This window comes from Musa acuminata, chromosome BXJ2-2 (genome assembly GCF_036884655.1).
Source record: "Musa acuminata AAA Group cultivar baxijiao chromosome BXJ2-2, Cavendish_Baxijiao_AAA, whole genome shotgun sequence".
Taxonomy (NCBI): Eukaryota; Viridiplantae; Streptophyta; class Magnoliopsida; order Zingiberales; family Musaceae; genus Musa; species Musa acuminata.
In genome coordinates this window covers 32,870,280-32,895,050 of record NC_088339.1, presented here as the reverse complement: position 1 = coordinate 32,895,050, position 24,771 = coordinate 32,870,280, and the positions used below count along the sequence as shown (strand labels likewise).

The following is a 24,771-nucleotide window of genomic DNA, read 5'->3' as shown; positions in this document are numbered from 1 at the left end:
TCATATGTGAGTCTTTGTCTACCCTAGTTATGTGATCAAGTATAATCCATCCTATGTAGCCAAATATAATGTAACCTATATGGCCAAACATGATTCAACCTGCAAGCCAAGCATGATCGAGTTTAACGATAAGACTTAGCCTAATTCATAAAGCTAAGCCCACTAAGCTATGTGGTCGATGCTAGATATATTATCGTCCCTCTATCTAGTCTGTTGTACCTCATTCCAACCTGATACTTAGGATAAGCATGTGCAGCACATGTGCCTTGTCCAATGGGTGGATCGATTTGATCTAGGCTAGCATTTTATGACATAATCCAAATTCTTCTTTCTTTATTGGTTTGTGCTTATTGGTTGACTAAATTAGATAAGTTTCATCGGTTCAAATCGATTTAAGATAATTCTAATGCTTTAAGTCTTTATAGTTCTTCGAACTTAAAGATTTTATTTGAAGGTGTTATTTAAAAATAATAAATAATAGATTGAGTTGATAATATTAATGGGATTGTTAGCATTTTTAGACTATACATGAATATCAAATAATAAATTAATATATTATTGTTTAATATTAAATTATCAAAATATATTTTATAAGTATTAAAAAAATATTTTTTTTATGAGGTTCCGTGGCTTTCTGAACACATCAATTTCACAAACCACAAAACTATAATTTCAATGTGATGTTTGACATTATAATGTAACAAATATAATCATGATATTATATTTTGAGATAAAAACAACTCCGTATAATAGCAGCAGATTAATGAGATCTAAGAAGAAGAAGAAACATAAATAAGAAAATTTGAACTTTTTATAACATCTTTCTTTAATTAAATTTTTTTCTCTCTTTTGATTTGTTTCTACATTCGCATACATCAAATGTGAGGACTCCGACGTTAGTATCAATCGATTATGTGTCTGCCAAAATATCAAATCAAAAAAGAAAAAGATGATCATACGTAATAGTACAGCTTGATTGGGGTATATATACATATCCGTCAAATCTCTCTTACGCTTGTGGCCGGATTCGAAGTCTCTGGTCTGATGACACTTCGATTGGAATCTTTGTCTTCGATTTAATTGCATTGTTGCAGTCGTCGCAGTTCTTCTTTGTGCGAGTGTACTGCTGCTTCTGTACGCGCATGGCTCGTCTCTTGTTGCTCGTAGCGATTCTGGCGGCCGCCATGCTGAGGGCGTCGTCGTACACGCACACGGACTGCGAGATAGCGCAGACGGCGTTCGGTGAATGCGTGCCGTACGTGGCCGGGAAAGACCCGTCGCTCTCACACCAGTGTTGCAGCGCCGTCAGGAACATCAAGGAGCTGGTACCCACGGTGGAGGACCGCCGGGCGATCTGTGCATGCCTCGTGCAAGAACTCAAAGATGCCGGAGGTTCTGTCGACTCGTCAAAGGCCAAAGGCCTTGCGGGGGGTTGTGGCGTCTCCACCAACGTCATCCCCACCAGCCTCAGCTTTGACTGCTCCAAGTAAGAACCCGTTTCTCTGTTTCTCTCCGCTGCATGCTCGATTACTGTTATTTCATGCAAGCAAACGATTAAGTAGTCGTCGTAAATTTACACTTAGTTTTGTGTTCGAGAAAGATTAAGCGATTGCATATTTTCTGAAAATTATAAAGTTTCCTTGAGAGAAACATTATGTATAGAGAGGTAAAAGTTTTATATTGACTTTGAATTGATATATTATTGTTGTGTGTTTTTCGCAGGATTGCATGACTTGGACAGTACGTGTAGGAGACCGAGAGATGGAAGAGATATTTATATGCATGTCTCTTTGTGTTGGGAAATAAATCGAATAATAGTGAATGAACTTTTGGCTGGACTTTATTTGATGTTTGTTTTTCATTTTCCACTGGAAACATACGTTACTACTACCAAAGATGCACGCAACAAATACAAGGATATTTAAATATTGATCTAATCTATCTTCCACCAATCTACAATTAAAACAACATTAATCTCTCTTCAATCCAGAAGCTTTGTGATACATCCCATCAATTTTATTGGTTTTATATAAGCATAGCAATCTCGAACAAGATAGTAAGACCCAGGAATTCAATTGATGAATCAAGAAATTTGATTCATGTTATTAAGCAGCTCAGCACAAAATACAGGGTTTTATAGACACATTGCTTCCTCTGTCAATACATCTAACAGACTAGAAACTGAAGCTTTCATACATTTACCACGTAACATCTATGTTACATTTACCTAAACACTAAGACATGAAACACTCTTATGGCATTAGAGAGGCTATAAAGAAGGCACATCTTGAAATTTATGAATGCAAATCTGCATTGATGCAGAGGTGACAACCACCATGCCAGCATTAGAACTTTACCACCACCACACTGATGTTGTCTACGCTGCCCCGAGAAATGGCAAGCCTGACCAACACAGCAGCTGCTTCTTTAGCAGCAGAATTAGACACTCCACATGGGTAACCATCGGATGCCAAGACCTCGAGGCATTTCCCGATCACCCTGCATGCCATCTCGCTCGATATGACATCCCACAGCCCATCGCTTGCTAGTATCAGGAACTCATCCTTCTCGGTGCGACCAGTCACCGTAAGTTCAGGATCCGAGCTGACGTATGGCTTCAGAAGGTAATCCCCTGTAGTTCGGGATTGAGAAAGCCAGAATTTGATGAGTTGAAATAAACTTACTGTGACTCAAGTGACAGAGAAGCCATCGATTCAGAAATATAGATACGCCAGTCATAGAAGAAATAGTAATGAAGAGACTTGACAACACTGATAACCTAAGTGCCTTGCAATTTCAAAAGCTAATCATTCAATATTTGGGATGGCATATAATAAAAAAGATGAAGAGTTGTTCTATAATTTGGATTCTGCTAACTGTTGTAAAGCAGTTGATTTGTTGTCATAGTAGTATTTTGATAAGCCTATAAACGAAGACTCCAGAATTCGCGTCTGGTCTCTTTTATAACGGTTTCATGTTGTCTTCCCGTAGAATATTTCATAGAATATTTTACCTATTTACAACCAGATATAAAAGCTTAGCAACATAATGAAAAAGGAGAGTTACCTTTTTTGACAAGCAACGTCTACACTCATATGCCTTGGATTATTAACTTAGATGTCGGAGGAATTTGGTCAAAAAAATCTTTTTCAGATCTCAATCTTTATACCGATGATATATCGGAAGCTTAAAGTTACCACATCAAAGGTACATCGAACAATCATATGGGTTCAGACCACATTAGGCTAAAAAGGACGTTAATGATTTTTTTCCCTATCAGAAATTAACTGAAAAAATTGAATGTTGGAGGCACCTTATAAAAAAAAACCCAAAAAGAAAAGCTTTTCAAGAATATATAAAATTAAAAATTATATTATGTATATATATATATATATACACACATATAATTAAGATATATATTTCTTCTTATCCTTATATTACTAAGGTAAAATGATAAATTTCACTTGATTTTCATAATTATACCTCTAAATCTTATATTACCATATACATATATATATCCCTTCAAAAACTAAAAAATTATACCATCAATAAAATACAAAATTCATTATGATGGTAAGAATATTTGATTTATTGAAAGGAATGACAGGAGTAGAAAAAAAAAAAAAGTATTTACAAATGTTGGATAAATAATATGTAAAATGCAAGTATACCATATTATTTCTGAATCGATGGCTTCTCTGTCACTTGAGTCACAGTAAGTTTATTTCAACTCATCAAATTCTGGCTTTCTCAATCCCGAACTACAGGGGATTACCTTCTGAAGCCATACGTCAGCTCGGATCCTGAACTTACGGTGACTGGTCGCACCGAGAAGGATGAGTTCCTGATACTAGCAAGCGATGGGCTGTGGGATGTCATATCGAGCGAGATGGCATGCAGGGTGATCGGGAAATGCCTCGAGGTCTTGGCATCCGATGGTTACCCATGTGGAGTGTCTAATTCTGCTGCTAAAGAAGCAGCTGCTGTGTTGGTCAGGCTTGCCATTTCTCGGGGCAGCGTAGACAACATCAGTGTGGTGGTGGTAAAGTTCTAATGCTGGCATGGTGGTTGTCACCTCTGCATCAATGCAGATTTGCATTCATAAATTTCAAGATGTGCCTTCTTTATAGCCTCTCTAATGCCATAAGAGTGTTTCATGTTTTAGTGTTTAGGTAAATGTAACATAGATGTTACGTGGTAAATGTATGAAAGCTTCAGTTTCTAGTCTGTTAGATGTATTGACAGAGGAAGCAATGTGTCTATAAAACCCTGTATTTTGTGCTGAGCTGCTTAATAACATGAATCAAATTTCTTGATTCATCAATTGAATTCCTGGGTCTTACTATCTTGTTCGAGATTGCTATGCTTATATAAAACCAATAAAATTGATGGGATGTATCACAAAGCTTCTGGATTGAAGAGAGATTAATGTTGTTTTAATTGTAGATTGGTGGAAGATAGATTAGATCAATATTTAAATATCCTTGTATTTGTTGCGTGCATCTTTGGTAGTAGTAACGTATGTTTCCAGTGGAAAATGAAAAACAAACATCAAATAAAGTCCAGCCAAAAGTTCATTCACTATTATTCGATTTATTTCCCAACACAAAGAGACATGCATATAAATATCTCTTCCATCTCTCGGTCTCCTACACGTACTGTCCAAGTCATGCAATCCTGCGAAAAACACACAACAATAATATATCAATTCAAAGTCAATATAAAACTTTTACCTCTCTATACATAATGTTTCTCTCAAGGAAACTTTATAATTTTCAGAAAAATATGCAATCGCTTAATCTTTCTCGAACACAAAACTAAGTGTAAATTTACGACGACTACTTAATCGTTTGCTTGCATGAAATAACAGTAATCGAGCATGCAGCGGAGAGAAACAGAGAAACGGGTTCTTACTTGGAGCAGTCAAAGCTGAGGCTGGTGGGGATGACGTTGGTGGAGACGCCACAACCCCCCGCAAGGCCTTTGGCCTTTGACGAGTCGACAGAACCTCCGGCATCTTTGAGTTCTTGCACGAGGCATGCACAGATCGCCCGGCGGTCCTCCACCGTGGGTACCAGCTCCTTGATGTTCCTGACGGCGCTGCAACACTGGTGTGAGAGCGACGGGTCTTTCCCGGCCACGTACGGCACGCATTCACCGAACGCCGTCTGCGCTATCTCGCAGTCCGTGTGCGTGTACGACGACGCCCTCAGCATGGCGGCCGCCAGAATCGCTACGAGCAACAAGAGACGAGCCATGCGCCTACAGAAGCAGCAGTACACTCGCACAAAGATGAACTGCGACGACTGCAACAAACCACGCAAGAAGGCAATGGCACATATATAGGAAAGAGAGACGAGGTAGAATGCCGTGATTAAATTGTTGTATGATAGAGGTTAATCAGGCAATTACTGATTTGATGCAATTAAATCAAGACAAAGATTTCAAGCGAAAGTGCCATCTGACCAGAGACTTTGAATCCGATCGGATTTTGCATGAGTTATCTCGTGTCATCCAAAGTTATTTGCGTGCATAAATTTCCAAGATAAGAAACACAAGCTTCTTTGTAATCCATTATGGTAACAAACTTCTTTTATCTTCTTTATAATAAGAAAAGTAAAACTTTCTTTTTTTTTTCTTTCATGACAAAAAGGACATTACAAACATTTTTTCCTTCCTTTAAGATATAAAAATACATCTAAATAGGGAAGGAAGGGGAAGAACTCATTTAAAACTATTTGAACTCATATTTGTGACTTTGGATTACTAATTTGTTCGTTGAAGGGGTCAAAGCAAGAAATCCCCCTATCACGTACTTAGTTGGATTTGCCTAAGTCGTGAAGCACCCTTGTGGCAAAGGCACAGACTAAGTTAGAGTTGCCTAAGTCGTGAAGCACCCTTATGCCAACTCCTCGGACATAGCTGAGATTGTCTAAGTCATGAGGCACCCTTACAACATATGCATCCGCAAAGGGTCAGCCTAGTTGCAACCTTGTACTGGTCTTGAAGGACCTGTAAAACAGAAAGTTGATTTGATTGAAAACAAGCGACGGACAAATCCTGACGTCTCGCGAAGTGGGAAGCTTTACAAACAATTTAGCGAGCACTTTGAGTGCAAGAGAGAAAAGAGAGGAAGAAGAAAATAATAACTTTAGAAGGTAGAACGAACAGTTATAATTTCACAAATAATTGCTCACTGGGTGTCGAGCGTGAAGGCAAGTTCCCATCAAGTTAATGTGCGAACTTGTGATGATTGTTCAACGCTCGACACTATACTAAAACCCCATCTAGGCCTATGCCACCCAAGGGGTTCCAGGGTGCTGAGATGGCTGACGTTTTGTATGCAATTGCGATATGTAGAAAATAAGCCATAGCATGTGAAAATGGAGCCATTTTTGGGTAATTTAGCCCGAGGCGCGAGCGATCGCATTGTAGCGCTACGAACTATCTTTGCTTACATTTTTCAATAAAAAACACACAAAATCAAGGCAAAACATGTTGTCATATCTCTATATAAGCATGCAAAAACGACGAACGACTTATTGAACGAAGTTGTTACGGGTGCACGATGACCATTCGTGACACCCCGTCGTTGATCGCTTTTGTAGGACATTGCGCATCTAAGAGATACCTTGAGGTGAGGTTGAACGTTCCCAGGCATGGTCGAGGTATACCTCGGGATGACTTCAAGCTCCCTTTAGCAGACAAGCCATATTTGGGACGATCGCAGGACCGTCATCGTAAGTCAATAATATATCAAAAGTCTATCTCCCATCTCAACTCCCCCGTTCGTGTCACACTCTCGCCCCTAAGTGGGCACCACGGATGAATCTTTACCTTTGGAATTGAATCAGACTGTATTGGCTCCCTAGTCAATGACACCGAGACCACAACATTTTCCTACCTTTAAGCTATTTATTATGTTAACCTTCTTATATTCAAGTCATGAACTGTGCTCTCTCAGTTTCACGCATGTTAATCATGTAACAACTAACTATGTGTTCCTTGTATTTCAAGGATGTAATTTGCCTCGATCGATTCCATTATTAATGGATCTGCCTCATTCTGTGTGAACAATCCTGTCCTCGTGTCGTAGGAGTACTATCCATTTGTTCAACAACACCATGCTCGATAATTCGGGTTGAGAGAGAAAGAGTTCTCTAGGATAATCCGATTAGAGTAAGACTCGAGAAGAAACCGTATGGGTCTGACAACACCATGCTCGATATACGGTCTCTGGGATATTAGATGGATGAGGGACTATAGGTACACGGTAACTAAGGACAGATAGGTCCAATGGATTGGATTCTCCTGTATCGTCTGGGGACTACGGCGTAGTGGCCTAGTACGTCCGTAGTTGATGAGTCGAGTGAATTATTACAGAGATAATAATTCACTGAGTTAGAAGGAGTTCTAACAGGTATGACTCACGGCCAGCTCGATATTGGGCCTAGAGGGTCACACACATATGGTAGGCATTGCGATGAATAGAGGTTCGGATATGAGATATCCGACGGAGCCCTTGTCTTATTGGATGCAGATCCAATACCCACTAGGGGAGTACCCATTAGGGTTTGACAGGGGACCTCTATAAATAGGAGGGATTCAGAGCCCCATAGGCTAGAGAGCTTTTGTTTGTCTTTTCTTATTCTCCTCTCTATCTCCACCTCTGAGTAGGCTTGGAGTTTTGAGGAGAGTCATCGCAACCCTACTGTGTGGATCACCGCTAGAGAGGAGAACGCTTGACCTCCTTCACCCTCTCATAAGGATCTGCAAGGAAACAGGGATATACGATCTCCCTAGGTAACACAATCTACTCTATACGCAGTTTCATGTTTCACGGATTTTTGCGTACCAATCTTCGCACGACGACGAACATCTTTTTGGGAATCAGGGATTTTGTTTTCTTGTTCTTCCGCTGCGTATGTGATGTCACTCCCAAGGATTTCCCAATAAAAAGTTACAATGTGCTCCGTCACACTACCATTGAATGCTTACAAGGATGAGAGTTGAAAGTTTTTTAGAATTGGTTCTTCCTAGATTTTCTAGGTGAACAGTGATCGATTTGAGATAAGGTCGACCAACGTTTCATCTTTTGATTGTTGAAACTTTTATCGCATCTCCTTCAAACGTTGATCCATCTACCATAGTTGGATCTACAGGAAATCCTTAATCGAATCCATCGATTGGGCTTTGGATTCAGGTAAGATAGAGTGCTAACATGGTCTACTGAATGCCATGATTAGGGACCGAAGTGCCCTCTCGCCTAACGGTTTGATGGGTCTTGGGCACTCTCGGGATGTCGACACCACGTCGGGTTAGGGAACCTTGATAGGTATCGGTGCCGGCCATGATAGAGCCATTGATGGCTGTTGTGCTAGTGGCACCACTTATTAGGCTAATTGAGGCAAAAGCAGAACGACGACCTATATCATGCTTGTTAGCGTCTGTACTTGTTGAGTGAGATTTAAGAACACATCAACGAAAACGAATAGGTTGCTCGGGATCATCCTTCGTTGTAAGAGAGCTAGGTCGTTGAATAAACACCACTATTGCATCGATGTCTACGTCAAGGTGGATTCACTCGTGTATAAAGGGTAGTTACTACCCCTCTTGTGAGTCAAAGGTAAAGCCTCTTCGCTCTAGTTTTTATTGAGAGGGTCGGTTAATGGTCATTCCTACGACATCAAGCCCTTTTTCTAGTGCCAAAATTATAGGGGAAGAAGTCATTGATGTCATAGTCAACCCGACATGGTCCGAACCTATATACACAAGATTGTCCAAGGTGTATCCAAGATGAAAACGTCGAGCTCCCGAGGTACCACCTGCATAAAGATCGAGGTCAAGAGAGATTTCGTGATTCGATTCCTTCAATACCCAAGTTAGTAACCCGAGGTATATGAGTGTCAACGCAAGTTGTCAAAAAAGGTAACTCCTCTTCTTTATTGTGTTGAATATGAGCTTTTATACCTGGTCGTAAAAGATTGATGAAATATTCTATGAAGAGGTAGCCTCTAACTCCCTCCAACAACCTCCACATGGGCAATAAGGAACAACCTAGAATTGCCTACCTTAAACCCGTGTCCACGTGGACAAATAGATGGAGGTTGACCTTTGTCTTCTCCTTCCATCCAGAGCACCATATGAATGTCATGTGTCCGATGATGATTGGTTAACGATGTTCTCCCTATCAGTATATTTTCTTCTCAAATATTCTAAATATCTCTTCTTGTCGTCTCCTTATTTAGGTGGATATTGTCAATCGTTTCTCCATTTGGTCATGGTCACTTTCACCTCGTTGCCTTGTTATGGGCACCTTCATCTTGTCGCATTGCCTCTGTCATACCCATCACCCGACACCCCTTATATGTCCCCGTTGGCAACTCCATCTCTATCGAAAAAAAGATCCTTGAGAATGAGCATTCCGAGGCTTTCATTCATATTGTTGATGGGCCCCATGGTGATGTTATCGTTATGTTGATCTTTATATGGACCTACATCGAAAGGATAATATAAGAGGTCAATTAAAATCTAGTTAAAGGAAAGAAGATAATTAAGTTGAAATAGGATATCAAAAATGATAAAACACTATAGTGGGACGAAGGTGACGATGCACGTTACAAAGTGGTGATAATAAGAGGTATATAGGATATTAAAAAAAATACCTGATGAAAAAATTGATAACCGAAGAAACTTTTTTAAAAGAATCAATAAAAAGAGATTTTTTAAAAAATAATCGTATGTTTTATATGAGATTAGAAATTGTAATAACAGTATGTTATTTCCCAACTTTACGGAGGATTGACACGTAAAAACAGCTTCGCAGGGGCGCCGCCGCAACGGACGGACGGCCGTGCGACGGCCACGCCCTTCGAAATTCGAAGAACCTTTCGGAAACATCTCGAGATATATATACTGCATTAATATTTGTAATGGTAAATATATATTAATATATAAACCGCCGAAAACAGGCGCATCGGCGGGACCCGCTCGCTGTTGGCCCACCAGAAGCAACGGTCAACTAAGGGGTGACGTTATGGTCTACCTGTGATGCCAACCTCATCGACAAGCAAGAAGCCCATTATTTGCATTTAAATGCCACTGTCGTTGGCTTAAATTACGGATACGCCACCGCCCAGTGTTACCTGAGGTTGAAAGCACATCACCGCTCCACTGCGGCGGCCGAGCCGATGACAAAACCGTGATGGCTTTTCCGTAATAAAGGGTCCACGATGAGGGTGTCAGTAGAAGAATGGATCTGTAGAGATGAAGCGGCGGGGCCGCCGCCAGGACGTTTTTTCCTTCGTGGGATCGTATGTTTTCTGCGGGCGACGAGAGGACGGTGGAGAGAGAGAGAGAGAGAGATGTTGGTATATAGAAGTAGAATATCCCTTTTCTGTGGGTGAAAGAGGTCGTACAAGGTGAGTGGAGAAGCTCGAGGAAGGAAGCGAAGCGATTTGGGAGGAAGGGGTGGAGGGTATTTGGTTTGATTGCTGTGGCTGCTGCTGCTGCTGCTTCCCCGGATTCGATCGGGTGCGATCGTGCTACCGGGGGCCGGGACAGGAGTTGGATGGTGCGGATGAACGGTGGCGGCTGCGGGGGGGCGGAGTCGAAGGTGCCGGCTCTTTGGCGACTCGCTGACGAGATGAACCCGCCGGGGACCGAGTGCCGGGCGTTGGAGGCGGAATATGTTCGGAGTTTCCACCGGCATGTGGCCAACGAGAACCAGTGCAGCTCCGCCATATTCAAGCACATCAAAGCCCCCGTCCACCATGTGTGATCCTCTCTCTCTCTCTCTCTCTGGACATGGTGCTTCGAGATTGATAAGATATATTCTAATGGATTTTCTCGAGGATTTTGTTTGGTATAAAATTTGATGAGCAGACCCGGAAAATCATGCAAAAAAAGGAAAAAAAACGTTTTTTTCCCCTCTCAGAAGTTGGATTTGGTGTTGATTGAAGCTGGTTTATGAAGAAACAAGGTTTCGTGCATGCATCGTGATTTCTCTCATTTGTTGGGTCTTTTAATTTGTTTGAGGTCATTTGTCTCTCTTTTTTCTTGATGAAACTTTTGCTTGTCTAAAATGGAATTTCCGGTTGGGAATCCTTAAATAAAAAGATGATCTTGGATGCTTCAGAGTAGCTAGGACGACGAGAATATGCAGCGATTGGGTTCTTTGTCTATTAGATATACTTATCTTCCTATAACTGGCATCTGATGGTTCCCAAAATGCTTCTTTTTCATGTTAAATCATAAATCTAGAGTTGGAGATGCGAATTGGGTTGTGGCATTTGTTGCGTTCACAGTGATGATGCTCTATCTTCCTTGTTTGTTGATACGTAATAGGTGTGGTCTCTCGTTCGAAGGTTTGATCAGCCGCAGAAGTACAAGCCCTTTGTTAGCAGATGCATCGTGCAGGATGGCACTGGGGTTGGGAGCCTGAGAGAGGTAAATATCAAATCTGGACTACCTGCGACCACCAGCTTCGAAAGGCTGGAGCACCTCGACGACGATGAACGGGTTCTCAGCATCAGAATTGTCGGGGGAGACCACAGACTCAAGGTGTGTTGATCTCCTCAGATGTTCTTATTGTCTTATTTCCTTTAAAAAATACATCAGATGATCATGAATGAGCCTATTTCTTTAGCGTTATGTTCCCTGTTAATGGTTTTCTATCGATGTGTATCAAAACCATAAATTCGAACTAACCTGTTGGATATATGAACTTCTCTGTGATCGATGATGTAATATCATCACTTTGAGAACATATAATTGCGTTCCGCTATAGATAGATCTTCATGTTCGGTAAGAAGAAGCTAGTGATTGCTGCTTCTCAAATCTATGCTTTCTTATGCAGTTATGTTCTGATGTTTATATTTTGGATGCATCAAAAAAGTTCATTTGCTTGGGTACTCTTTTTGTTCTGATCTGATTCGATTTATTGAGGTCGGATAAATTGTTCATTATTAAATTGAAATTAGAAACTGGTCTCCAGCAATAACTTTGAGGTTAACAGTCTATAAACTTTTAGATTTAGACTTTCATCACCTGTTTTAATCCAGTTCATCTGGAATGAAAATATTCCTGCTTTCGAGCACCGTCGTACATTACAGCTCACCTCGCTTTGTTCTATCCAATTACAAATTATTGGTACTGGTGTCTTTTTAAGTTTGCATAGCTGTGTAGTTTGCTTTAGAAATGTGGGGAAAATTGACAACCTTCCTATGAACAATCGACTATTCAACGATGAAATTCTTATTCTCAAGTGTTTTATTGAGGTTCAGGTTCAGATTCTTGTCTATCCTAATTCAATCTATCTGTTTGATGGTATTGATAGGATCGCTAAAGTCCAGAGTCAAAGGAAACTTCAAGCAGTGGTCCTTTTTTCTTTTTGATCGAATCCGATGTATCTATTAATAATCAAAGACTCTTTTTACTGAATTGTGGCTTATCTAGTATCTCGTTTTGTACTGCAGAACTACTCATCTATCATTACCGCCCATCCTGAAACGATAGACGGTAGACCAGCAACTCTGGTAATCGAGTCGTTTGTAGTGGATGTTCCAGATGGGAACACAAAGGAAGAGACCTGCTACTTCGTGGAGGCATTGATCAAGTGCAACCTGAAATCGTTGGCTGACATATCGGAGCGCTTGGCAGTTCAGGATTACACAGAGCCGATCGACTGCTAAAAGCCATCCGAGGGACATGGAGATAGCCACCAGCGAGCGAGCTATGCTCATTCTATGACTTGATCGTTCTTGGTGTCGTTTTCGCATTGAGGTAAATTGGACCATCAGCTCTATTAGAGTGTAAGAACCATAGGGCGTTGGATCATTATTTCACAGCTTTGGTGCATTTATTAAGGCTCATTGTGTCCTGTAAACAAAAAAAATCTGACACTCTTTCTGTTCCATCAGGATAAGATTTGAGACATGTTGGACTTTGGCCTCTGCAAATGTGAATCTTGTACTGTTGTTACATGACTCCATACATTTAACAATCACTTACAGGGTGTTGGATGATTATGTTGACAGCTTTGGGCCATTGGAAGTGCAAAGACGACGATCCAACACTCTTTTTATCTGTGTCTGTAGAGATAAGATGTGAGACTAGTTGGACTTTTGGCCTTGCCGACAGCATGGACATGTCAATTTTGTGCAGTCTTTGACTTTTTAGAGCTCGAGGAATCTCTTCTGCATGCCTTTTCCTTGTTTGCTTGCTTCCTTCAGACTGGAAGGTCATGATGGTCATCTCGGTGGACGTTGACACGTTCATGCATCTTCTTCTACCAAGTCCAAACCACATTTGTGGGGACGGAGATAAATCCATATTACTGTCTCCTCAAAGAAGGTGACCACGTACATCTCCTCTTCCAAGGATCATTTATTTCGATACGGTGTGTAACACACAAGAAGACAAGACATTTTGCTGTATTGGATGCCATGCCCCTGATGTGTTGATGCGTCGATCGTTTCCTAGTACGCTTCGAGGAGTGGCACGAGCGAGTGGTTCAATGCCCTTCCCTTTGTTTCTATGTACACAGGAGGGGAGGAATCCTTGGTCGACTAATGTCTCACTCATCGGTCATCGTTCACACCTTTATGCATCTTAGTTAGTTGCTATGGTCGATCGCCAAAAAGACTTTGGTAAGCTTTTCCAATCTCCTATTATTGTAGAGTCTCTCATCTCGAGCTGAGCTCGAGGAAGGAAGGATGAAGGGTGAAAAATATACAGATGGACATAACGCAAATTATTGAGTTTCTCATCTCAAAATTTGGCTGCTAACTCGACACACTTGTAATCTCAACAAGTCAAACATCATTACAATCCAAAATTGACACCTGGCTTCAAAAAATGAACAAAGTAGTGACTATACTAGGAAGTAAGCTGCTTCTAATTCAAAGCTTACTACATCACTTGTTCAAGGGAGGTGGTCCTTCAAAGCCAATGTTGTCTTGACCACTCTTGCTTCCCACATCTAATGTGGATCCATTTCTGTTTTTCCACTGATAGATAGAAAGTGACTCAACGAGTCATAACCATCAAATCATTCAAAAAGCATCACACGCCTAATGGTCTTTCTTCGATAGGTCGAGCATAAGGGCTAATTCTTAATATAAAAAGAAAAAATTTGTCTCATCATAATTTAGCACACGGATGGATATATTATAAATGCCCACACAAGCGGTAAAGTGTAAAATTATCCCCGATCATCTCAACGATCATTAAGCCATCTTAGTGATCAAAATCATCACCTTAGAGGAGATTGGGCCACATTATCCATCATCTTAGTAGTCGATATCACCTCAGTGGTTTGAAACCACCACCCTAGAGGTGGTTGGGTCCATTATCAAACAACTTAGTGGTCATTGTACCACCTCAACGGCTAAAACTACCACCCTATAGGTGGTTGGTTCGTGCCAATGACCAACTTATCGATCATTATGTTACTTGGATGATTGAAACAATCACCTTAGAGGTGGTTAGGCCACTGATATAACTATACCACCTCAATGGTCATTCTAACATACATAACTATCCAAACAACTAGCATTGGAAACTCGAACTATAGATAGGAGGAACTCGAGTGACTTAGGTATTGGAGGGACCGAGAGAACTTACGTTTCACATCAGCTTCTCGCATCCACGTCGATACTTCAAACTCCCAATCTATTCCCTTGTGGGGCTTGAGCTTGAATCCATTTCCATGCCAACCAACATGAGGAGGATACAAAGGGATCCATTTTCAGGCAACACAACTATCACATTGGAGGAATGCAAATAAACCAATAAAGTCAAATGACAAATTAAATAACACATTCACCATATGTGATTCAATCTTATTTAACTTCCTGTAACAATAGCCAACTGCAGCTTCAATTGAGCAACTGAATGAAAGGAAAAATGGGTGACAAGATAGTGTGTACCGAGAATGGGAAAATTTTCTCCGGTGCCTTTTGATGGCTTCATTTTTCATTTGGTGTTCAGAGATTTCCTCTCTCTTTGGAGCTTCAGCTGCATGGCCTTGTTCTGCCACCGAAAATTTTCAGTTTCTGACAATGAAAACATCAACATATTAACATAATGTATCAAACCACGTTAGATGCAAGCTGTCCTTCCAATTGTAATGACATAACTAGGTTAAAAAATGGCAACTCAAATAAAAAATATATATATACTGATCATTGTATGGCCATCCAGTCCCTTGTGCCTATTAAAGTTCTTGAGGCAAACTTTTTATTGAAGCCTAGCAAGTTCATGCACTGATGCAAACTCACGTCAATCATTCTATTGTTCAGTTTACCAAATTGAAAGACAATGCATCATTTGAAAATGTTGCTACCTAAGGCCATTATGAAACAGATTCAAAATCTTGCACTACCAGTCACCAAAACCATGCATCTGTCAGGGAAGAACAATCTCCTGATAGCTTATGCTTCAATTATCCGTCGGTGCCCGCCAAAATAAAAAAACTAAAGAGAAAGCATTTGTAGTAATGGCCCACTCATAAGCAGCTTTGATCATCCCGTCAGCTAACTTGCAACTTAATACTGATGCATCTTCCCTAATTTTTATAAATCTACAACACTTCCAAGTACATATTGCAGGGTTTGTAAAATCGTACCGTACCGCTCGATACGGACAGTACGTACCGGTCTGCTAGCAAACCGGCATGCAGACCGCCCGTTACCAGGCGGTATCAGCCATTTGGCCTTGTATCGAGCGATACGAGGTTATACCAGGCGGTAACGATCAAAATCTATCGTTACCGAATGGTAACAATGCTCCAACGATCAATTTGATTGTTGGAGGCCTCCTTAAGGTTTTTTAAACCCTTTCCTCCCCCCTATTTCAATCCATTTCACTCTCATTCTCTCTTAAACTCTCTCAAACTTATTTTCTCACATTATTTCTCTTATTCTCACATTTTTACTCTCATAAACTCAACAAAGCAACGATTTGTGGATTGAATCAAATTTAGGAGGATTAAGAGGAAGAACAATTTGGAATGGACCGAAATTACAAACCTTGCATAAGGCTACTCCTCAAAGCCCAAAAAAAAATATGTGATAGTATTCTTACCTAATTTATATTAGTTTTACTAAAACTATACTAAATATATATTTATTTCTAACTTAAAAACTTTATCATAACTTTTTTTTTCTATTTTTTCAGAGGGTTTTATGCCTATTTTAGGCATACCGCTCGGTACGTCATACCGTACCGAGCAAAGCTCGGTACATCGGTATGGTATGAGATTAAGAACCCTGACATATTGGAAATATGACTTTGAGTTGTTAACAACAACGAAAAAACCGTAAGTCCTAACTATTTGGAGCCGACTACATGAATCTTTTCCCCCTATTGAGATCTGTAAAAAGTCATATGTTTAGTTAAGTTCAAAGTACTTAAATATTTATTTTTTAATTTCTATTAAATTCTTTTTAAGTCTTTCTCTATCTCTCCTCATACCACTAACATTAATCATTTTGCCTCTTCAGTCTACCGTATTTGGAGATCTCCTAGGCATATGCCCATACTATCCTAAATGATTTTCTTTTATCTTATTTTCTATCGAAGCGATATCATGAAAATCAAGTTTTATTTTTTCTTAATATTGTTTGTTAACAATATTAAGAAAAATAAAACTTTATTTCCATGAATTCAATGAATAGCAATAAGTTCTCAATTTATTTTCTAGCAAAGATGAAGGCAAAGAAAAATAATTCACATCTTAATGTCATGTGGGATTCATGATATTCAGGACGGACTAGTTATCGAGATACACTTAAATTGATAAAGGCTCAAATGGAAAGACTAACATCAGGAAAGCTAACAAACTAGTTTTCTAGAAAAATGTAATCAGTTTTCAGTGCAGGTACTAGTCTCTCTGCCAAAATATGACGAAAAATTATTCAAAGCATGCACCACATGTCCTTGAATTTGAATATTTACCATATTTTCTCTCAGATGTTTATCATAGTCATAGCTACCTGGAAGACCTAAGTGCAATAAATGGAATTTATTAACACTGCAAGCTCACTCAAACAATATTTATCCAGAACATTCTCATCCCTGAGGCAAAATCACTAGTTAACCCGGTTTAATATAGACTACAAATAATTGGAGACAACTTCTTAACATACTAGATGTCAATTAGTTTATTCACAAACACATGGTTGTATAGATTTACATGCTGGTCATCCTCTTAACAATAGAACAAGAACTAATTGAATATGTCTAATGACAGTAAAGTATGGTGTTCCTGCAAACATATAGCTGGTAAGTTCAACTTTAAACCCATTTAAAAAAGAAGACAAAGCATTGACATATATGCAGTGATCTTGACATATCATTGACAAATGCAGAAGAAGCTTTAAGTTTGAGCAGCACATTCAAGCAGAAAGATCAGTAACGTACAAGTGAAGAAGGAAAAGAAAAGAAGAAAATAGAATGATGTATACTAAATAGAAGGCCATGACGGAAAGAAAAAAACATTTATCCTGCACATATTGTACTGTACATCACGTTTTTAGTGGTAACTGACACCAGCTCTCATCCTAGCTATGACTCCTCTACAAAAAATGTTAAGGTGTTGGTTAACTCATCCAACATTAAAAATGACACCCAGACTAACACACGAGCATAGACAAACAGAACATTGTCCAGCTGTATCATATGAATAAACTGATCTGAAACTGACACAAATAGTCCTCAGAAATTACATATAAGATGTCAAAGCTGAATCAAAGACAAGACCAATCTAACCCACTAAAATTAAGTACCAGGCTGACCACTGCTGGGGATTTCTGCTGATACAATCTGACTTCCAATCCATGCAAGTTCAAATTGTCTATCCAACATTACCACCTTCTGTTGATACCAAATTTAAATTATCTTCAATTAGACTTCATCTTTATGTTAACTTATAGAACCCTCTACTAAAAACCATAAAATGATCTTACCTAGCAGAAACCTAATTTAGATACATAGTTACCATGTTTTTCATTTTCTGAATTTTATGAACTAGCAAGGAGTCTGATTCTTTGGTTAACAATTTATACAATGGCCTATAAATATAAGTATTTAAAAATTGTTTCAATAAGAAATGAAATCATACAATAGTTACCTATTTCTGATTGCTTTTTTTTTTACGATACTGCATGATAGGTAACCACATCAACAATATGTGTAGTCTTGCTTTGTTTATTTTAAAAGAAAACAACCAAACATCCACTCATTTTAATGTGATGTATAAAGAATAAAAGAGAAAAGGTTTTAGGTGACATTATCAGGTTTGTTAAGGGAGAAAAACAGAAACATTGGTGGCAAAAGGATCTTCTACGTACAAGTTAAGCTATCAATGGTTAGAGTTCTTCTGACGACTCAACCTATTTGATGATATTATCCAACTACCAGCAGAATCTGAGAACAGCTTCAATCTACATGTTCTAAATGATCATATTCCAAGAATTTTGTTGATACCCTACCACTGATGACCACTGATGTGCCACATGTCAAGCAGCTTTAAAGATGTATGGGCTTGATATGTAATACTAGCATTGTAACACACCAATCAAAAAGCCAGCATATGTTTTCCACAGGGCTAAATGACTCAACAAGAGCACACCCAATAGAAAATACTTTTAAGGTTCATCCAAGTAAAACAAAAAAGCTCTTAGAAAACTAAAAGTAGTAGCTAAGGCATGACCTATATTAAATCTCAAATTATAATTAACAGAGAAACACTACTACAAACAAAAGCTTCAGTCAATAACATATCCATCTTGACTCAATAGATTAACGACCATAGAAAAGTGGAAAGACAAGTAGCTCCATTAACAAGGAGCTCCAAAACATTACTGACAAGATTGAAGGCATAAAGCACAAATGCACAATGTTAGCTGACTGTCTCGACAATATTCAGTTGCATAAGTTAGAAATACTTAAGTGCCTTGAAGACGAAAGAAAATAAACATTATTATGTAAAGAAGAAGCCTTTTCCTGGGTACCAGTAACATCGAAATCACCACCAACGTAGCAATTGTATCATGAACCTAACAAAATTTATCTTGGTTATTTCACCAAATATTGTTATGATGGTATTATCGGAATGGTTCACGCAGGTTTGTTAAGTTCCTTCTTATTCAAAGTTTTATGATTGCAAATACTATTAACATATTCCAGTTGGCACTCAGCTGGTAGAATCATTTTCTTCTGCACACATGATGCAGGATGACCACAAAAATTACCATGAAAAGACATACAACAAAAGATACAATAGCAATAATCATTCAACATAGTTACAAGCAATAGTGCACAAGACGCAGCTGAATAGAAACCTATTTGTCATGCCCCTCTGGTGCACCTTATCGAAATGCTTGAGCCTCAACAATTATTTTTCTTTGTTTTCTCGTAATATAAAGTAGCACTATTGCGAGTACTAGTTTTAAAGGTATAAGAAGGTAACGCGATGGCCACCAATCCAACCCATCTGTTTCACTCCAAAGAAGACACTCAAGAGTTCGAATGTGCTGCACTTCATGTCCACTTCAAATTTCTCAGTTCAGCCCAACGCCGCCCACCAACTGTTCGACAAAATGAGCGTAACAAACTTCACACTACGGCATGTCGGTCACATACGGCCGCACCAAATAGGACGCGAAAAAACGAACGATCCGACTCGAAGCACACAGGAAGGCGAACGAATAAGATCATAAAATTACCTTTTCGAGGACGCAGCTCCTAAGGGCGTCCAGGAAGCGGAGGCACCTGTCGCGGTCGAAGGGGGTGTCGACGGCGCAGTTAAGCAGATCGGGCGCTTCCATAGCGCAAACCGGCTGAGGCATCGCCACTTCCATCGTCCGCTCACGAGTCGTACGCCGATTTCGCTTCTGGTGATGGGAGAAATCGACCGGGGCTGCAAGAAACGGTCTGCAGAAGAGCGAGCGGAAGGCCTCGGAGATGTTTCGTCCGACGAAGGAGAGCACCTCGTAACTACATCTTTTGCGAGCGTCCCGGTCAAGCTCGTACGAGTTGGTCTGGTCAAACCCGGTTCGGTTCGTAAATGATCGAACCATATTTATATCCATAATTATATTGCTTTTTTTTGTTCGATCGGGTTTAGTAGATTATTCCGAAACAGTTAATTATTGGGAGCTAAAGCACTCGGCCATTAAAGGCCCAAAACAGACACTTCTTTAGGCCTTTATATAAAGAGAATCCTTTTATTTAGGGCTCATTTTAGATTTACTTTTATTCTTTTTGCATTGATTGCTTCATTTTGATTAGGTTAATTGCTTCGATATAATTTTTTTCACTATATTACTATTAGTCTTTTACTTTTTCTTGTTTCATGTATTTATTCAGAAAAATAGAAGATTAATAAAATTCGAGGAAAGAACACATGGAAAACGAGAGAAGCCTTCCCCCAAATCAAATTAAATTAGATTAGGAACCATTAATTATATCATTTCTTGCACTCGCAAGCAGCCACAGTACAGCCTTCAATCGGAAAACCCACGATATTACCACAACCAACCCAAACACCCTTCGCTCCCTCTCTGTTACGTTATCTTCTTCTTAGGAGCTCCTCAGCGGATAGGGATACGGAAAGTAGCAGAGGAGGTCTGCTTCCTGAAACCAGAGGTTCTCTGTGCTGCTATAGACTAGCTTGTAGTAACCGCGACGTGCTCTCTCAGGCTCAGCCCACTGCCGCCTCTGCCCAGTCTCGGTTCTCTTTTGTTCTTCTCGAGGTAAGCATCCTAACCGTTCTTCACTCTCTCTCACTCTCTCTCTCTCTCTCTCTCGCCCCCCTTTCCATTGTACTTCCTCTTCCTTTCATCTCTCTCGGTGCTGTAATTTCTTGTGGTTTGGGGATTCTGGGTTGGTTCTCGATGCTACGAATCCGTAGAGCTTTGCTGCTTTAGCCTATCTTCGCTACTTGTGGATATATAGCAGAGGAATTCTGCTCTTCTGCTCAAATGGGGCATCGTTGGCCTATCTAAAGCAGAGGAGCAGAGTGGTAGTCCTCTCGTGTTTCCATTGCATTCATTGGGTCTCTTGGATTGATGGTTGCAGGGAGGAAGGAGAGAATAGAATAGGAGAGGATTGAGATTACATGCACTGTGTGGAGCCATGGAGGGTACGTTGTTGAAGGGTTGTATGAAGCGGACGGAGCACGTCGACGTGACGCCGAAGCCCCTCCCGCCGCGTTCGCAGGAGCGCACCGTCAGGATCTTCTGCGACGACTACGATGCCACTGACTCCTCCGGCGACGAGGTCGACCGCCGCGGTGCCGTCCGCCGCTACGTCCAGGAGATCCGCTTCGAGCCCCGTCCCGCGGGCTGCAGAAAGGGCAAGCCAGCTAGGAAGAGGAAGAAAGTGGACGCCTCCGGTGTCTCCGCCTGTGGCAAGGCCGGTCCCGTGTTCCGCGGCGTCCGGCGACGGCCCTCGGGCAAGTACGCGGCGGAGATCCGCGACCCATGGCGGCGCGTCCGGGTGTGGCTCGGGACCTACGACACCGCCGAGGAGGCCGCCATGGCCTACGACTCGGCCGCCATCCGGCTCCGCGGCACCGACGCCACCACCAACTTCTCCGCTGCGCCGTCTTCCCTGACGCCCCATGAGAAGTGCCCCTTGGGTACCGACCTCACTTCCACGACTGGCGGCTTCGATTACGGCCGGAAATCGCACAACCTCTCCTCCCTAACCTCCGTCCTCCGCGACGTCTTCTCCTCATTCGCTGACGAGAACGGTGGTTTACTCACCACCGACATCACCATACCAGACGGCGTGGTGGGCGACTTTTTGCCATTCGAGGAGGCGATGCCGAGTCTCTTCGACGATCCGACGGAGACACTAACGGGCGGTTTGTTCGGTTCCGAGCCGTTCAAGGAAGACGATTGTTTCCAGGGAGACGGCGACTTGTTCCCGATCGAATCGCTCACAGCCGTTTGATCGGAAGATTTAATATCGACGGCAGAGAAAAATGCGGTTTTATTTTTATTCTAATCATTTTGTAATTTGTTTGTAATTTTGAGATTATATAACACCTCCGTGCGTCAACTGCGGAAACGGCAATGGAAACGCGCTTTTCCTTTGCTCGATATATATATATATATATATATATATATATATATATATATATATATATATATATATATATATATATATATATATATATATATATATATATATATATATATATATATATATATATATAGCATTAACTTATCATTATTTTATTCACAAATAAAAATAAAAATGCTTTGTAATTTAGAAAACATCAAGTTTTAGTGTCTAGAAAATTAAGGGTTTTTTCCTCCCAATAAACGACCCAATTTATGAGCAAAAATTGCACTAACAGTAGAACATAAGTAATGTTATTAACAACATGGGTTTCATGACATTCATTATATACGATGCCTTGCCTGCATTAGAAGTCGCCTCCACCGAGAAAGCTCCCTCTGATGATCGCCGGCACACTGGACTCGTTGCACAGGCACTCAACCTTCCACTCTGGCACCGCCTCGTTCGCCGCCTGCTCGATCTTCCCGGGCCGGCGAGACGCCGAGCCACTCGACCCCTCCTTCGTTTCATTCTGCCCGGTGTTTCCCTTGGTACTCACCTTGGCCACCTCCTGTACTGCCACGGAAGACGTCTCCTTCGCGTTGCTCATCTCTAAGTCATTTGGATTTGCTCTCTCTCTCTCTCTCTCTCTCTCTCTCTCTCTCTCTAACTGAGAATTTGGATGATTGTTTGAGAAAAGTCGTCTTTTTTCATTAATCTGTTAATGTATATATACATATACATATATATATAAAGGGTATATATAATATACATTGCATTGCATGATAAGTACGTGATCTGAGCAACTATCTAAAAATAAAATAAAAACATAATTGGAATATATTTCTTAAATTTTAAATTTACATAAGAGGTGTCCAAATCGATCGAACAAAAGCAAATCAGTTTTTGGTTAAGTTGGGTTAAAATAAGGAATTAATGTGGCTCAATTAAATGATTTATAATTTTAAATAATTTAATATATATTTTATTTTTAAATGAATCGAATCAAAATCTTAGTCCAATAGAATCGTACAATAAAATTTTATTAAATTAGGCTTATATTATTTGTGAAATTGACATTGGAATTGTAGAATTCAATACCCAAAGAAATTTTGTAAAATCCGCTCTATTTTATCTAAACCAATTAACTGAATCGAAGAATATTATCCTTAAAATTAAATTATTTATAATTGGGTCAAACAAATTCTAGATCGTTGAATATTCCTAGATTGGTTGCATTTGCATAATTACCTTTTTTTTTCTTATTGGATATGTTAGAGTTAGTCCAGGAAATTTACCACAAGGTAATTTTTGGCAACCCAATAAAAACAATAAAGCGGAAAGAATAAAAGCGACAAGAACACCATAACACCAGATATACGTGGTTCGATCAATTGACCTACATCCACAAACGAAAGATGAGCAAATTACTACTATAAAAGAGGAACACTTACAAATGCCTTAGGAAGATGTTCCTAGGCCATAAAACACCTTCAGCCTACTAAACAAGAAAAACCCAAACCGTAAACAGGTTTTCTTATGGTGCCTCTTGTGCTGCCTGTGGTACATCTGACTTCAAAGCCCAGGCCCTTATTTATAGTTCCAAGACGAGACAACAAGTCTAATTTTCCCGATGTGGGACTATGTGACTTGTCAAACTAACAAATCTCCACCTTGGCATGTCCCAACAAAACTTGCTCCACTTTCTTCATAAAAGCCCCAACGGGCAATCACCAACAATTAACACCAAGTCCAAGCACTGCTTGAACTTGTAAACCGGAAGAGGCTTCGTAAGCATATCAGTTGGATTGTCCTTCGTATGAATTTTCTGAACAAGGACCTTTCCCTCAGCAATGGTATCCCATTTGAATCCAACAATTTTCTTATCCGAAGGTGGCTTCACAAGATCCCCAGTTCTATTCTAATGAACAGATTCTATTTCTTCATTCATCGCAATCAACCACTTAGCGGAATTATCACAAGAAACTGCAATTGAGTAAGAAGTAGGCTCACCAACTTCACTTGTTTCTTCTGTAACAGACAAAGCATATGCAACCAAATTTGCATATCTTTGTCGTGGTCGAATATCTCTCCGTGGTCTATCCTTGGCTATGGAATATTGCTCTTCCTCTAGATCATCAGCAACTAGTAGATTCCTCTTTAGAAGATAGCATAGATAATTCATCAAAAGTAACGTCTCTACTGATTACAAATTTTGGGGATTTGGGATCAGGACACCATAATCTGTATCCTTTCACCCCAGAAGCATACCCAAGGAAAATGCACTTTTTAGCCTAAGGCTCTAATTTTCCTTCATTTACATGCATGTATGCTGGACACCCAAAAATTTTTAAATCAGAGTAATCAGCAGGAGTACCTGACCAAACTTCCTCTCGAGTTTTAAAGTTAAGTGCTGCAGAAGGAGCGCGGTTGACAACGTAACAGGCCATATTAATCGCCTCTGCCCAAAAGTCCTTTGTCAACCCTGCATTTGAGACCATACACCTCGCTCTTTCCAAGAGTGTTCTGTTCATACGTTCAACCACGCCATTTTGCTGAGGCGTCATCCTAACAGTGCGATGCCGAACGATTCTTTCATTTTTGCAAAATTCATTAAAGTTACCTTCACAAAACTCCATGTCATTATCTGTTCGAAGCCGCTTAATCTGTTTACCTGTTTGCTTCTCAATCAAAGCC

The 24,771-nt window shown here is 40.2% G+C and overlaps 4 protein-coding genes and 1 long non-coding RNA gene across 5 annotated transcripts; 3 read left to right on the top strand and 2 right to left on the bottom strand.

Annotated features, from left to right (window-relative positions):
* The first annotated feature begins 1,162 nt into the window (after nucleotides 1-1,162).
* LOC108952177 (non-specific lipid-transfer protein A-like) lies at nucleotides 1,163-1,839 on the top strand. Its single transcript, XM_018822251.2, has 2 exons — nucleotides 1,163-1,486; nucleotides 1,723-1,839. The coding sequence occupies exons 1-2, from the start codon at nucleotides 1,185-1,187 to the stop codon at nucleotides 1,730-1,732; spliced, it is 312 nt and encodes a 103-aa protein (XP_018677796.2). The 5' UTR covers nucleotides 1,163-1,184; the 3' UTR covers nucleotides 1,733-1,839.
* Nucleotides 1,840-4,560: 2,721 nt separating this feature from the next.
* Nucleotides 4,561-5,295, bottom strand: LOC103976485 (non-specific lipid-transfer protein A-like). The gene is made up of 2 exons (XM_009391702.3): nucleotides 4,915-5,295; nucleotides 4,561-4,677 (listed from the first exon to the last, which is right to left on the bottom strand). Exons 1-2 carry the CDS (start codon nucleotides 5,256-5,258, stop codon nucleotides 4,668-4,670), a joined length of 354 nt encoding a protein of 117 aa, XP_009389977.2. The 5' UTR covers nucleotides 5,259-5,295; the 3' UTR covers nucleotides 4,561-4,667.
* Nucleotides 5,296-10,332: 5,037 nt separating this feature from the next.
* LOC135606166 (abscisic acid receptor PYL8-like) lies at nucleotides 10,333-13,028 on the top strand. Its single transcript, XM_065097006.1, has 3 exons — nucleotides 10,333-10,774; nucleotides 11,347-11,562; nucleotides 12,477-13,028. Exons 1-3 carry the CDS (start codon nucleotides 10,571-10,573, stop codon nucleotides 12,690-12,692), a joined length of 636 nt encoding a protein of 211 aa, XP_064953078.1. The 5' UTR covers nucleotides 10,333-10,570; the 3' UTR covers nucleotides 12,693-13,028.
* Nucleotides 13,029-14,779: 1,751 nt separating this feature from the next.
* Nucleotides 14,780-20,039, bottom strand: LOC135606165 (uncharacterized). The gene is made up of 2 exons (XR_010484708.1): nucleotides 19,731-20,039; nucleotides 14,780-15,056 (listed from the first exon to the last, which is right to left on the bottom strand). It is a non-coding gene; the product is annotated as an uncharacterized LOC135606165 (long non-coding RNA).
* Nucleotides 20,040-20,522: 483 nt separating this feature from the next.
* On the top strand, nucleotides 20,523-22,047 carry LOC103976594 (ethylene-responsive transcription factor CRF2-like). Its single transcript, XM_009391860.3, has 2 exons — nucleotides 20,523-20,759; nucleotides 21,085-22,047. The coding sequence occupies exon 2, from the start codon at nucleotides 21,142-21,144 to the stop codon at nucleotides 21,961-21,963; it is 822 nt and encodes a 273-aa protein (XP_009390135.3). The 5' UTR covers nucleotides 20,523-20,759; nucleotides 21,085-21,141; the 3' UTR covers nucleotides 21,964-22,047.
* The last annotated feature ends 2,724 nt before the right edge of the window (nucleotides 22,048-24,771 follow it).

Excerpts from the sequence above, each read along its gene's own strand:
- LOC108952177 (XM_018822251.2), top strand. The coding sequence starts at position 1,185 with ATGCTGAGGGCGTCGTCGTACACGCACACGGACTGCGAGATAGCGCAG.
- LOC103976485 (XM_009391702.3), bottom strand. The coding sequence starts at position 5,258 with ATGGCTCGTCTCTTGTTGCTCGTAGCGATTCTGGCGGCCGCCATGCTG.
- LOC135606166 (XM_065097006.1), top strand. The coding sequence starts at position 10,571 with ATGGTGCGGATGAACGGTGGCGGCTGCGGGGGGGCGGAGTCGAAGGTG. Across the intron at positions 10,775-11,346 it reads TCAAAGCCCCCGTCCACCAT|GTGTGGTCTCTCGTTCGAAG; the intron begins GTGTGATCCTCT and ends GATACGTAATAG. Across the intron at positions 11,563-12,476 it reads GGGGAGACCACAGACTCAAG|AACTACTCATCTATCATTAC; the intron begins GTGTGTTGATCT and ends TTTGTACTGCAG.
- LOC103976594 (XM_009391860.3), top strand. The coding sequence starts at position 21,142 with ATGGAGGGTACGTTGTTGAAGGGTTGTATGAAGCGGACGGAGCACGTC.